Source organism: Lissotriton vulgaris, chromosome 12 (genome assembly GCF_964263255.1).
Source record: "Lissotriton vulgaris chromosome 12, aLisVul1.2, whole genome shotgun sequence".
NCBI lineage: Eukaryota > Metazoa > Chordata > Amphibia > Caudata > Salamandridae > Lissotriton > Lissotriton vulgaris.
In genome coordinates, this window is record NC_141700.1 from 631,837,832 (window position 1) to 631,853,385 (window position 15,554).

Consider the following 15,554-nt stretch of genomic DNA (forward strand, 5'->3'; position numbering starts at 1 on the left):
CTCATCTCTCCATAGCCCCTCTCTCACATAACATTTCATTTATTTTAAAGAGCTGGTAAAGGCTGACTTTACTAATCCAATCAGCTATTCACATAAAACACAGATCTGTTCTTTGCAGCAGGCACATTAACCATCTGTGCTACTTTGTGGCGAGTCAAAGCTGCCCCTAGACAAAACTCTGCCCTCTCTCTCTCTAGCAGGAAGACTAATCACAAGAGCTATCTTGACATTTTTATTGCTGCCTGAAAGCTGGATGCACATGGAACGCTGCATCAGGTGCTAATAAATCGAAAGTTATTGCTAAACACATAGCCCCCTGAGGTCAGTGCCCTGCCCCTCGCCCCTCTCCCCTCCAGGTCAGCGCCCAGTGCGGCCGTATAGGTCGCACCTCCCTAAAACCGGCCCTGCTAGTATATACATTTGACTTCAATAGAACGATAATCCGACCATATCAGCTGAGAAAGGAATTAACACACCCATGAAGGAACTCATCAGTAAGATTGTACGAAGCAACACAGCAAATGAAGGGAAAACCTCTGCTGTTGGAGGGAATACGGAGTGATGACAATTTTTCTCTATCGATCTGCAATTGATTTTCGCATTTGATTCGCTTGAAAATTAGCATAGATTCCTTCTGTAGCCCGGGTGGCAGCAGTGGGGGCCTCTAGAGAGACCTGTGTGTAGAGTTGGCAGCTTTGTTATCTTGCGTAGAACGAAACTACATCCGATTTGAAGCACATCTTTTGGCGATGTTCGTCTCTCTGGCCGTCTTTAGGAGTGACGGATGCATCGCAAGTAGGAAGGAGTGCAAGAAAGCCACAGTCCACTAATTAGCCAACGATTTCTATTATTTTTTTTGTCCTAAACTGTACAAAATACATCATCTCCCACTATGGTCTATTGTAGACGAGAAATGACGTCACTGGAGCCTACAATGGCACGATAAACGACTAAAGGCTTCTGAAAAATAACAGATAATTCAGACAATGCCTCTTTTCACCCGTTCCAATGGAAAAGACGTTTAAAGCATTAAAAAATAATTCTTTTTTTGGGGCGGTAAAAATTCCAATAAACCAGTCCTACGTTTCATTAATGCGTGTCCACTGAAATTCTTTTGATTTTAGGTCAAAGGCACTATAAAGATTGCTACAAAAGAAAACACCACAAGACAAAATACGGAACCTGTACTCCATTTGACTCAGTGAAAGTCTAGGGGGCCAGTGTTTCTTGTTTGCTGTATGCGTACAGAGGCTGTCCATGCGGCGAATCCGGGGAGCAATGACTAGTACGTTTCTGCAATGGCAACTGTACATTTCAGATCTATGCATGCCCAATGCATTGCAGAGGTCTGACATGGGCTTTTCGATTCAAACATGGACGCTCTACATTTTAACAAAAACTGTAGGTGAGATAAAGCTGTCTCTCTTCAAAGGGGCATATTTTTCAATGAAAGCTATTGGATGGAAGTAAGGCAATTTAAATTTGTATAACAGCTGCATGATTAATTTTAGAAGCATTTCAAATAGGTATATTGGCCTAGGAGGACCCCTGCTGAAACTGAAAGAAGCACAAGTGATGTGTTCTTTGTGACTGTCTATCCATGCCAAACAAACCAGCCCCTTAGAGAGGAAACATTATCAGTGAGACGGCATAGCGCCAGTCACACCAAAACCAAGCACTCTCTCTCGCGACTGCACACAGCGCCAGTGTGTAGCCAAGGGTGCAGCTCTATGCTGAGGGCGAGAGAAAGTGCATGAGGTAAAGCAGGTCTGGCTGTGATTAAAGATAAACAAGCCAGGGAGTGGCATGCGCTCGCACGTGCTAAAAGGAGTTTGCACCAGGGCCAGCGCAACCGCCATCTGTTTCCAATTAAGATAATTGGAAACAGATGGCCTAGGCAGCTCGGGAGCGAGCTGCAGTGCCAAGGTAGAGAGAAGGCGGGCCATGCACCCGCCTTTGGCCAATTACGTGCTGTCTTTCTTAGAAAGATGTACACAAATAGTTGTGATGGAAAAAAAGCACACGCACGAGCGTGTGGTGCGAGTTGAAAAGCCCGTACTAGAAGCCCAGCCTTGCAGCGCATGCGCGCTGGCTCAGGTGAGACCTAAAAAGGGGTGCAACTCCACTATACAGTGCGTTCATTGATTCTGCCACAGCTTTTGATGAGGTGGATAGAGGCCTTCTCTTGACCAAACTATCATCTTTGGCGTCCCTCCGCGCCTGCTGACGGCCATCATCAGCCTCTAATCCAACACATGGCTGAAAGTGAGAGTAACAAGCAAATGGTCTGCTTCAATTAAGATTTATACAAGCAGGGCTGCATCTTGGCCTCTTTACTTTCAACCTGTATTTAGTAGACTTAAATGACCATCTAAGCACAGTCTAAGTCTTCCCTCCCAAAATAGCAGGTAGAAGTCTGCACCAATTTCAAAATGTTGATAAACAGATTTTAATGGACTAGACTACAGTTGGGTTACAAAGATCTTTGACCAGCCTATCAGACTATTACAAAGCAAGCAAGCTTGGCATCAATACATCAAAAACCAAGATCTTAGTCTTTGGTAAAATGCAAATAAAGCAAGGAATTCGGTTCATCAATGACCAGAAAGATGAAAGGATCTCCAAGATAAAATACTTAGGCGTTTGGTTAAACAATCAAGGAGAGCCCTCTGCACATAATGAGGCACTATCAATCAAGGGAAATGCTCTCGTTTTTGCTTTCCAGAACCTCCTTGAAAATCTCTCAGGCCAGACCTTTCCGCAGTCTGTAGAGTCATTAACAATAAACAGATGCCCATCCTCTAATATGGTGTCTTTGTTTACAAACATTATCTATAATCCTGTCTGGATCTCCTGCAATGCCAATGTTATAGGCGCCTATTCCAGCTGCCATTCAGGACGGTGCAGGGCCAAGTTAGGTAAGAATTTAACTTGCCTCGCCAACACTATGTGCTTTATGTCCACTTCGTATCACTTTGGCCAAGTTATCTCAAACTGAAGGAAGCAGCTTCTGTAGGGAGTCATCCAAGAAAAGGAATCTGAACTGTACAACTTTCACCAGAATATGATTGATCGGCTTGTAGCCAGTGAGTTTATTCAAACCTCTTTATCGCCGGGGAAGCTGGACAAAATACTTTTTAAAGCTGTCCGGTTGCTGTCAGCTCTGTATGACTTGCAAGTTATCCGCACAAAAGCACATGCACTTGACCATGGACTTTTATCAACCATGAACGCTGCCATCATATGTACTTAGTTCATCTAAACTTACTGTCAAAACTCAACTACTCTGTCTTCAGCTTAGACTGATTCTGCTAAAGGCATACAATGATGTATGTTTAACTGGCGAACAAAATGAGCCCTACAGGAGCAAGATCCTTCTCCTACCTCGCCACCAAGACCTGGAACACCATGCCCCTCTACCTCAGGCAATCCACGTCATTGACCCAGTTAAGGAAGGACCTCGAGACCTGACTCTTCGACTGAACCTCCACACCCAGATGGATCAGCAGCCCCTTCCCCCATCAGCTCCTTGAGACCGTCACGGATGAGTAGCAGCGCTTTACAAACCCCTGATTGATTGAGGGGTTGTCGAATCACGAAGGAGTCTCTCAGATTACTTGCATGTTTCCTTATAGGTCTTTTCTCAAGTGTTATTGGCTCCTACCCATTTGTAGACAACTAAATATTAGATCTTGTAAAGCTGCTGTTGATGAATATTTGAAGGGGGAATTGTGCCGGTCTTTGGCAGGATTCTTAAAATGTATTACGTTTGCAAACAGGATGCAGAGAGCTGTGGTTTATTTAGATAGTTACTGAATTGTCCAATTTTAACTTCTGTTTTTCAAATTGTCTTAGCAGTAGAATAATGATTACTTTTTGGTCAAGATGTCTGTGCTCTTTCAGCTTGTGCATTAATTAATTGCCTGGTTGGGTACAACTGATGTGAATAGCACTTGCTCTTTGCCTCGGCGGTGGGTTGACTGCTGCTATAATCATACTGGCACAACAGTTGGAATTGTCATTCTTTCATCATTTTGAAGTGCTATGTTTGCAGAAACATCAGCCGATTTTCTTGGACTCTTTTTTTTTTTTTGCCATATTTCTTTTCTCAGCATTTCTTTTTTCAATTATGATGGATATGTTTCCTACAAATGGCTGTTGAGTATAGAATTGCTATTTTATTCTGTTCTTATGAATATTCTTGAAAATCCCTTAATGGTGAAGGAATGGTTACTTGTGATGATAGTCTTTAATTCTGGTAATCTTCATTAAATTCATGAACAACTGCCCGGCCCCCATAGACTCCAGTGAGGATGTACACAAGACTTAAAGCCTAAGGGCTTTCAGCTACCATTGTGGCCACTGCTGCACTCCTGGAGAGGTGGACAACCTGGCTTGCTTAAACTGACTCTACGTGAATTAATGATACTTCTATACGCTTATAAGGTTTCCTTTCAGACTAGAGAATAAGGTCTTCAGAGGTGTAGCCTCCAGTGACATTCTTTTTACTGTTCAATTTGCTTTAAAAAAAATTAGGCAAATGTGTTTACAGATTATCATTAGAAACTAGTTTTTTCCTCATAAAATTGTTCTACGATTTTTTATATGGATCTTTTTACTCAGTGGGTATGAACCCAAGGACAATCCAATAACTTGGATAACAAACAAATAGCGTTTCCTTCTCCAATCTTTAGCATTAATAACTATTAGACTATTTCTCTGGGTCCAAAGGATCCAGAACATATTCTCAAACATATATTTAATTCTATATAAAATAGAAGTAAAACTCTCACCTTTATTGCAAAGACGTAGACGGCATAGAGATTAGAAATAGGTCCCCTTTAGAAATGTGCTTACTATGTCCCACTCAGAGCTGTGCACTGCCCCAGTGACTCAGTCCTATGTCCTGCTTGTCCGTGGAGGATGCTCCAATACGCAAGGCTTCTATTCTCCTGGCTGTTTCAAATCTCACCCTCTCTTTCCCTTCTGTATGCTTTTTTTCTGCAGCTGCCTACTCCATCTAGCAAGCTCTTTTCTTCTGACTGCTTTCTTCACCTATCTCTATACTGCTACTTTTCAACCCGTGTACCTAGTGTGGTGGGAAAATGAGCACTCTTTATTACCTTTCTCAGCCACATTGCGATTAATGCAGATGCTAAAGAGAAACGCCACAGAGCATTCTAAGGAAAAGGAACGAAGACTTCTACAATACAAAATCAAATCTCTGTATGCTAGGCAATCTGTTCTTGAAGCAGAGGTCCGTACTATGGATTGAAATTTACTACGAGACCCTGAGTGCAAAGCGCCTAGGGAAGCACCCTGTATGTATGACCCTGATCCCCTACCCGCTTCAGCCTCAGGGTCTCTGTAGTCCTTTTTGTAGCAAACTCTTAAAACTTGGTTGTGTTTCATTCTCCTTTCTTTCTAGTCCTTCTGTCTTCTGCTTCTCTGTCAGCTTGTAGATCTGTTGATCTTCCACTTCTTTCTTGGTGTACCTCTTTCTGTCTGGGGTATACTCCTTTATGTGCATTCTTGCCTGCTCGCCGCTTCGCTACCAGCTAGAGGTTCAGTCCATGGTCATTTATCAGTGTCTAGTTCTGCATTTCCACCATTTCTTTATCAGCAGGGGTCTGCCTGTTGTTCGCTTACCTCCCATGTGTAGTTTACCTGTCTATCTGCATGTTCTCATGCCTGTTGTTAGATTCTCCTTTCTTCCTGTATGTATTCATGCACAAAATGATTTTTGGTCTATATTCCCATTCTAGACGTTATCACTACAGCGACAAATGATGGAAAACCTGGTGATTGCTAAAGCAAGAGAAGAAACAGTATCCTTTATTGATATGGGAGCAAGGGATCAAGGTTTCTAACAGTGATGGGGCTGCGGCGAAGGAGGCAGGTCGCCAACTCAGGGTACCAGAGTTCCGCTATCTGTTAGGGACGCTAAGTTCCAGGAAGAGGGTTTCATTTCACAAGTCATTGTTTTTAAGTGTGTAGTGTAGTTGAAATTCATCTAGACTACAACTCCCTGAATGCATTAGTTTGATAGTGGAACGCATGGGACTGGAATATGGAATCCCTGATGGTATGGATTCTCAGGTGGCCTTAGCCATATGGATAGTTGAACAGGCACAGGTTTTTAGGGTATTTCTTCCAATGGTAATCTCAGCGTGTAGGTAGTCACTGTTGGCCTTCTCGATCTTCTCATCTCCTGGCACTATCGACTTAGTTCAGACACACAAAAGGTGATGGGAGAAATACTTGCAAAGAGGCAAAACACTGGCAATTGCACTGGGCAGCACTCCAACCTTTCCCTTTTCACCCACTGTGCCACTCTAGATAGAGCCCACCTTAGGCAAATCACCAATTCTCCTCCTTCTTCTCTTGGGAACCATTAATGCTGCTCTGCCATACCAGACCCCCTCCACATGGGATCAGAAGCAGTCATAGACTGGTTTCGGCCCAATGAGGCCTCCTCACTATCGGATTACTTGCCTGTAGGGTCCTGCTGTGACAAGAACTGGGATTTGTGCTGATTATGTTGGGCTTATTGAGAAGCTTTACTTGACGTCATGCGTACAAATAGCAGTTAAACATTTTCTTTCTAAGCTTTTGCTTTAATAAATTGAGATTAATGGTAAATCTATGCCAACTATAACAAAAAGGGTTAGATTATATGTGAAATTGGAGGCTTTGGTCTGGTCACATGGTAGGAATGGGGTTGGCTAGGACCCCATTAGTTTACTATTCTTTAGTGATTTATTTGTTCTCTTACATGTTCCTCTCCTCAACCTACTTGAGGGAGTCAGGCGTTCAATGTCATTGTATGACTTTCAAGTATAGGGATTTAGGAGTTCAGTGTAAGGTTATTCCTCAAACCCTGTTTTTATTCTCACAATGAAGATATTTTTTTTTCTCAATAGGTATTACCTATTTGGGGCATTTCTCGCAGCATATTTAAAATGACAAACGATTTGCAGATGCACATTTTTTTTGCAAAACCTACAGAGCCTGCACTTTGTATATTCTCTTGAAACACTGCAGCAAATGTTAATGTAGGAGACTGAGTTGAACCTCTTGGAAACAGTCAGTCAGATTGTATTATTGTTTTTTTATTTGATTTATCCACCCCATCAACGTGTCCATTTGTACACCTATCCGTGTATCCACCGAGCCATCCACTCAGTCACACATTCCTGCATCCATCTGTATGTAAGCCTGTGTGCTTGTTGCCTGTGTTTGTAGATGTTTGATCTGTTTCTGTGTTTAGCATAGATCTGTGTCAGACTTGTGTCTGTGTACCTGTCTCTCTGTGACTGAAGATGTACATTACTGTGTATGCATGTTCCCCTGGCGTGTGTCCCTGTACCCATGCACTGGGCAACATGCCAACAGGTGCATTTCAGTCCAGAATTCTCACAAAACATCCTAAATCTGCCTTTCAATGACTAAGCAAAGTGACTGAAGAGAAAGAAGTTTGGTTGTGCTACATTTCTTCGATGCCACCCAGCTCTCTTCAACGGTTGCAAATGTGTATCCATTGCACTGCATTTCAAATGACATTATAAAGCAACATAGTACTTACTGTGCTGTCTACTCCTCCAACCTAGCATCCTGCCAACCCCAAAAAGCTCATTCTCGAGACAAAAAAAATCGAAATGGTAAATGGAGTGTTAGGGCTCCACGTTGTCATGAAAGTGAAATCTGGGTGTAGAAACAGAGCAGTAGAAACAGAGCAGCTCTTTTATGGCCTCTGTGATGAAGTAACGTTTGGAAATGGCAGAAGGGGCACATAGTGCACTGCGTGGTGTTATATCAATGTCCAGTTAACTATGTCTTCTTCAAGAGGGCCACGTTCAGCATGTACAGTGAGATTCGCCAGTCCAACCGGTTACCTTCTGACAAGAGTGAAGATGTTCTGTCCTGGGACAGGGCAGTGGCCAGTGGTTAAACGTAGGATGTCCTTTAGTTTTATACTGATTAATGGCTGAGGCTGGTGTGTAATGACTAGTTCCGCAGCATTTATGCTGAGCTTCATCTGGTCCATGGTGCAGGGTACTAAGCAGCATTCCTTTTTTGTCAATGGTGCATGGTATTAAGCACTCATAAACAGCAGACTGGACTACTGAAACACCCTCTACGCCAGAATCAACAAGTCGCTGCTCCACAAACTCCAGACCATACTGAACACCCTAGCCAGACTCGTCCTCGGCATCCGCCGACACGAACACATCACCCAGCACCTGGGCGACCTCCACTAGCTCCACGTCGAGAAGAGAGGCACTTTCAAGATACTCACCCAAGCCTACAAATGCCTCCACGACACTAGACCCAAATACCTCAATGAGAGAATCTCCTTCCACGTACCCAAGAGAAACCTCCAATCAGCCGACCTCGCCCTCGCCGAAACCCCACGAATCTGCAAAGCCAGAACAGGTGGGAGGGCCTTCTCCTACATCGCTGCCAAGACCTGGAACGAGCTCCCGATAGTCATCAGACACGCCCCCTCCCTGAACATCTTCAGAAAGAAACTCAAGACCTGGCTCTTCGACTGAACCGAGCTGCTCACCCCCCCCCCCCCCACTCTGCCCCCCCCCGCCCCTGCACCTTGAGACCCTCACGGGTGAGTAGCGAGCTTACAATTCACCTGATTGATTGATTCCTTTCTTGTCTGTGGTGCATGGTACTAAGCAGCATTCCTTTCCTGTAAATGGTGCATGGTACTAAGCAGCATTCCTTTTCTAGTCAATGGTGTATGGTACTAAGCAGCATTCTTTTCTTGTCAATGTTGTATGGTACTAAGCAGCATTCTTTTCTTGTCAATGTTGTATGGTACTAAGCAGCATTCTTTTCTTGTCAATGGTGCATGGTATCTTGGTATTAAGCAGCATTCCTTTCTTGTTGATGGTGTACGGTACTAAGCAGCATTTCTTTCTTGTTGATGGTGCATGGTACTAAGCAGCATTCCTTTCTTGTCAATGGTACAGGATACTAAGCAGCATTCCTTTCTTGTCAATGTTGTATGGTACTAAGCAGCATTCTTTTCTTGTCAATGGTGCATGGTATCTTGGTATTAAGCAGCATTCCTTTCTTGTTGATGGTGTACGGTACTAAGCAGCATTCCTTTCTTGTTGATGGTGCATGGTACTAAGCAGCATTCCTTTCTTGTCAATGGTACAGGGTACTAAGCAGCATTCCTTTCTTGTCGATTGTACAGGGTACTAAGCAGCATTCCTTTCTTGTCGATCGTACAGGGTACTAAGCAGCATTCTTTTCGTGTTGATGGTGCAGGGTACTAAGCAGCGTTCCTTTCTTGTCCATTATACAGGGTACTAAGCGGCATTCCTTTCTTGTCGATGGTGCAGGGTACTAAGCAGCATTCCTTTCTTGTCGATGGTGGATGGTACTAAGCAGCATTCCTTTCTTGTCGATGGTGCATGGTACTAAGCCGCATTCCTTTCTTGTCGATGGCGCAGGGTACAAAGCAGCATTTGTCTTGCCCAGGTTTCTAGACTTACGTTTGTTCTGTACTTCTTCAAGGGGTGCACATTTTCAAAACGAGATTCGTTGTGCTTTGTCTGAGTATGATCACTCCACCTTTGCTAGAGTCAGCGTATTTGCTGTCCTTAAACCCAGCTGAATAAACGGTAATCCTGTGAAAATCACACCATTTCCATGTGTCTGTTAACACACCTGCAAAATATTGGGAGTGCCTTGAAGCAGGTTAAGTGCATGTGTGAAGCGCTGTAAAATTACATGACATTTTCATTTCCAAAATGTCATGATATTTTTATCAGGCACTTACTTTAGTGTTGGCTGGAGCGCAGCAGTGTTCACGGTGCTAAGCTATAGAATGTACACAACACATAGAGTGTGGATGAGCTGACTGTTTTCTCACTGGCACAGGCCCGGCCTTCTATAAAGAGGGGATTTTTCAAATCTGATTGGTTGATCTGCATGGGTTGTTCAAGTCCTTCAAACTTCCCAAAGTAGGACTTCTAAGGAGCAGGCTTAAGTTTCCAGTATGCAGTGCGTTTCAAAGTATTGGAGATGAAAAGCCCAAAGAAAACAGTCCCTTCATGCTGCAGGCATTGGAAGCAGGAGTCGTCATCCTGACATTTCTGAACAACAGGCTCTTTGAAAATACTTTGACCTATTTGCTTGCTCATGAATCCTGTATAGTGCTCTGAAGCCTTTTGGGCCAAGTGTGTGCCCCATACCCCTTCAGCTGAGATTGTATGTGGATTTCCAGTACATCCCTTTGCATTGTGACTTTGAGGAGCCAGTCCTTATCAAGTGTTGTTAAAAACACACACACATTTTATTGTTTTCCAAACAAAATCAACGAAAATAAAACCCATACACTTTACTTCAAATTAATGAGCCCTGGGTACTTACCAGCATGTGTTTCAAATTAGGACTTATAACATTCAGATCAATTTTGTCCATCTTTTAACTCATCGTGCATTTGACATTGTAAAATATTTTCAAACAAGTTGAGTATTTCTTTATTGAACACTGTTAACATCTTCTTCAAACAGTTTGCGTCATCCTCAGGTTCGATAAATGTTTGTAGCATTTGCTGCCATTCCTGGAGATCCTTATCCAGCTTTGCATCACTAGTGACATTCTCTTCTTCTATGATAACCCCCATTAACATGTACCTTTCTCCCATCTTTAAACCAGAGAACCCATCCATTAAAACCAATGAATCAAGATATGTTCCTTAGCCATTAACAAATTTATATCATAATTTTAAAATTTTTAGATTTAGGGTGAAGTCCCAAATGCAGTGGTGCAATGTGTGTTCGACTGAATTTCCCACAACCATTCGTATCAGTTGATCACATGCACTCAGGGGCAAATCCTTTGTATGCTTGGCGTGCCTGTTCGTAATAGCCACTGCTACTAATCAACGATCTTCGTTCTTTTTTGTTTCACATTTTTACATCCTTCGTGCTTTTTGCTGGTTCAATTTTTACTTACTTTTGCTGTTTCTGCAGTTGGCATCACATGCGCGCTTGGGCCATGCAGGACCCTGTTAACTTCTCTTTTTGAACTGGTGAACTGTATGGTCCTCTTCTTCGAACAAATTAGGATTGTTGGATATGGAACATTACGTTTTGCCTTCTTTGTAAACCCCAGTTAAGCAAGATGGATTCATTAACTAGTACTTTGTCCACAATGGCCCTTGAAGTCCATAAGATTGCTGGTGATTCGCCCTAGGCAGTATCTCTCTTTTCTAGAAACCTGATTTCAAGTATATCGTGGGAGGTTATTTGCTCAAGTCTTCGTAATGCTTGTATTCAATTAAGTATATTGTGTCTATTAGGGATATTGTTTGATCCACATCTTTGGTACATTGGGGAGAAAATACGTGTTTGGCTAGGTCTATTTCTTGTGTGGACTTCATTATCTGGATAAATCCTCAGATAGGGCCACATGTACAAACGTTTGAAATAGCAAGTTCCTAAATGCGATTTCCTGCAAATCGCAATTAGGAAATCGCTATTTCAAATGTATGAAACTCTTTGGAGTTTCATTTGCGATTCACAGCGGCTCGCTAATAGACTTACCTCATGAATATTAATGAGGTAAGACTTGGTTTGTGACCCATTATGAATCGCTAAAATCACAGGGATGGTGACCTGCTGGGGGTCAGCAGACCAACAGGTCTGTGATTGCTTTTAAATAAAGCAGTTTTTAAAAATAAAAAACTTTAATGAAGCCAGCCCGTTTTCCTTAAACGAAAACGGGATGCATTTCAAAAACAAAAATGCAAAGTTTTTTTTTCCATGTTTTAAGAGTAGGCAGTGAGTGGGCTGTGGGACCACTGCCTGCCCTTAAAAATGTTTTTGCAACAAGTCACAAAGGGGAAGCGTTCCCTTGGGGACCCCTTCCAATTTTCAAATGGGTTACCACACAAATTGAATTTGGTGGTAAATTGTGAATGTTTTGCGACAGCATTTTAGTTGCAAAACATTCATACATAGAACAGTGATTCTGTATTAGGAAGGGACGCCCTCAACACTCCCCTTCCTGTTACTGAATCGCAAACTCAAAATGCAATTAAGTAACAGGTTACCAAATCGGTATTTGGGTTTGGTACATGCTAGAAAACCTTTTTGTGTTTGCAAACAGGTCGATTCTGCGAATTTGCCCTTTTGCAACCAGCAAAAAAGGTTTGTACATGTGGCCCATAGTACTTACTGGTGGGTATTGTCAGGTTGTATGTTTCTAGTGAGAGTTCAATATTAATTCCCCTCCGCATGAGTGTTCCTGTAAACAATATTAGTGAGGTAAGCTGGTCCAGTTAATCTCCAATTGTGTTCTCTATCAGTCTGATTACCTGCAGGCCTTCATGATTCCCTTTCAGTAATGGCGGGTATGGACGGCAAACTTTCAGCTTCTAGCCTCTAGCTGTCTTGGGTTTCTGTTCTATTTATTTAGGAGAGGCATCAGCACTTCCACAGCCCATCTGTTCTGTGCATCGTCAATGCTGGGCTGATCCATTGCAGGCCCATTTACTTGGACACATTTGCTTCTTTTTTTATGGCTCACCTATTTACTTCAGGCTCTCGGTAGAAGTATATTGAGTACCTTCTGTTGAAAAGATTTAGTTACTTGTGTCATATCCGTCACCTTAACAGCATTTGTGAATGCCGTTGTTTGCATGCTATTGTGCATGAAAGCCAGTGCTTGTCAATTTGCGACTCAACTCCGCATTATGCCAACCCCATAAGCCAGGTCAGATCACCTGCTTGTCTCCCCTCAATGTGCACAGAGAGGAAACTGTTCCTCTCAAGCGGTTATTAAGGTTGCCCAGCAGCCTTCGTGCTGGCTGCAGAGATATCTTTGTTAACTCCGGAACATGGATTTGAGTCTTACCAGAGGAGATTAAACCTTCATCCTTCAGAGGTTAATACAATGATAACGTTTGCCTTGAGTTAGACAAACCTTCTATGCAACTGTCAGGAGACACTTCCATGTGAAGCTGTTGTATATGTAGGGGACAAACCACCTGGTGCACAGGAGGGAATTACGAGACATTTGCTAGAGGAGGAATAGAGTACATATTTAAACTGTTTTACCTTTGAAACTCCTATGAATATTGACGTTAAGTGGATATAGTTGGTGTAGTCTAGATCATTTTTGCATTTCTGACCAACATTAATATACGTCATTTTCACCTTCCTTTCCGCATAGTTCTTACTCCACTGCCCCAAATTTGACCTTTCACCTCACACCACCATGAAAAAGCGTGCACGTAGTTTTCCCGGCATTTGTTGGAGAGCCGTCGTTTGGGACATAACATCGGCATGTTTCAAGACCTTCCCTTCTTCCTCCACTGCCCCGTTGGTTGCTGGGTGCTGCTTGTACAGATTTGTATGGAGTAAAAACGTAGTACTAGCAGTACACTTTCCGATAAAATGCTTCAAGGTGGAGAATTGGGTGGTTTGAAAAGAAGGCTCTGTTCTCTCTTTTGTTTGGGGCTTAATGTGCTTTGATGCCTCGAGAGGTGTATAAAGCGCTTTATAGATCCAACAACATTATAGTTTATCACGGTTACACCTTGTGGGATGGAACATCTCATTTTTCAAACTTTATGGGTATTTGGGTAGACTAGTTAACTATTGTCGCTTGGAACCGTCCCTAGCGGGGTTACAGCCAAGCCCCCACATAGAGGTGGGCGAGCCAGAAGCCCGGCTGCAGCTCGGACCCTCTTGGACCCTCGAGTCTAAAACAAGCCGAGCCTTCGTCTGCCTTCCGCACCCCTTTCGTGCACTATGACCTCTTCACCTGTGAGTAGCAGAGGAAGCAGACGTTGAAGTGACCGGGTCCTTCCGGCCTCAGGCCCAGTAACTAAAACCAACATTGAAACAGGCCCTATTTCATGTAATTGACTTTACTGGTAAACAAGCATTTACAATGCAACAGTTTCGCCTTTGGAAAAGTTTGAGCTATTGGCATTGTGAATGACAAACTTTTTATTTATGTGTTGGTTTTGAAAACAGATAAATAAATGGCATTGTCATTTATAATGGCAATAGCTTAATCTCTCGCAAATGCGATTTGTATTGCAACTATTTCAGTTAGCATTTTGCACTACGATGAAAACTGGCTTGTGCATTTACTCCTGCAGAAGAGTATCAAGAGGAGAGTCAGCAGGCGTCCCTGTAGGAGGTAGTGTATTCAAGACTGTGCAATACAATACATGCTCCCTTCCCAACTCACTTGGTCTCGAACGCCCAGTCATACACTGCACCACCATACATTGCGACACAAATCCGGACATACATTAAAACGAAAAACTGCCTGTTTGTCTATAGTTGATTGTACTAGGTGGCCTTGAGAGAGGAGGCAGAACTGTGGTGAAACTGCTGGGTTTGTGTGTACGAGGGAGGAGAGGAGTCGTATTTGTGACAGAACTTCTGGGTGTGGGCGAAGGAGCTGGGAAGACCTGGCACAAGAGTGGAGGAACGGCAGGATCTGAGGGTTGGAGTGGCCTGGGATGACGGGTTTCCAGATGGATGCCTTGAGACAGAGTTTCACTTATACAGTCTGTGCTGCCTGCCTCTCACGTTCAGATGAGTGAGCACCGGTCCTGCAGAGTCCCCTTGTGGAGTTGCGTTGGCCCCGCTGAGGGAGACGGTATAAAGGGAAGGGCGACACTGACGGCAAATGGCTCAACATCCTGTGATTCTGGGCAAATCACGTAATCTCCTCGTGCCTATCAAAAAATGATTGGATCCTTTTGTAACGTAACTGACGCTCATGTAAAGCACTCCCATACCTTGGGACGGAGCTCGCGCTATATACAACTGCAAAAAAAATTGAGGAATGTGACCTCAAAATGCGCTGCAATTAACTGGAAATATAGCATGCACCTTAAGAAGGAATGCATGCTTCAGTAGTGGTGTGTACAACACTACTACCAATGCACTCCCTGGCTTAAACAGAATTACTGTGATGGAGTAGATGATGGGCGGTCATGTTATGGAGCAGGGCTTTCCTTCAATCAAGCCCTATCCTAGTGAGGTGTATTTCAATAAGGAGGTAGGGCGGTTGGGGTGGCGAGGGCTGGAAAAGCTGTGTGGATAAACCTCAGAGGAACTCCCGGGAGATGTGGGGGGTGTGGCTCCCACCCCTGACAGGGAAGGGCACGACGAGAGGCCAGCGAACACATGGAGGAGAGGCGGGGCTGGCCACACCCCCACTACATGCTCCCAGAGTTCAGCCCCACACCAATAAATGCTCGGAAAACATGAGTGTCTTTTCTAGCACAGAGGGATAGCAGATCAGTGTCTCGCAGCTAGGAGGGGCAGTTTAGTTGGCTGTCGGGGAGGGGCAACAGAAGGAGGCAGGATCCAGAGGGGGGTGTCACTGAGGCTGCAGGAATGTCCCTGCTGAGGCCGATGGGATCGGTGCATTGCCCCCAGCCCCTCCCTCCTCCGACCTTACTCACTGCTTTCCGACCCCCCAAGTGGAGTTTCCCACAGACTGAGAAATCAGAGGCATGCAAGCGTGCATTGGTGCACGGAGCTCTTTTTCAC

General features: G+C 43.8%; 1 protein-coding gene across 1 annotated transcript in view; it reads left to right on the forward strand.

Annotated features, from left to right (window-relative positions):
- Positions 1-15,554, forward strand: part of VPS9D1 (VPS9 domain containing 1) — a 339,137-nt gene that overhangs the window by 90,885 nt on the left and 232,698 nt on the right. Inside the window, exon 6 of the mRNA XM_086945790.1 lies at positions 5,766-5,828. Coding sequence (XP_086801916.1) covers positions 5,766-5,828 — 63 coding nt within the window. The remainder of the gene's footprint in view (positions 1-5,765; positions 5,829-15,554) is intronic.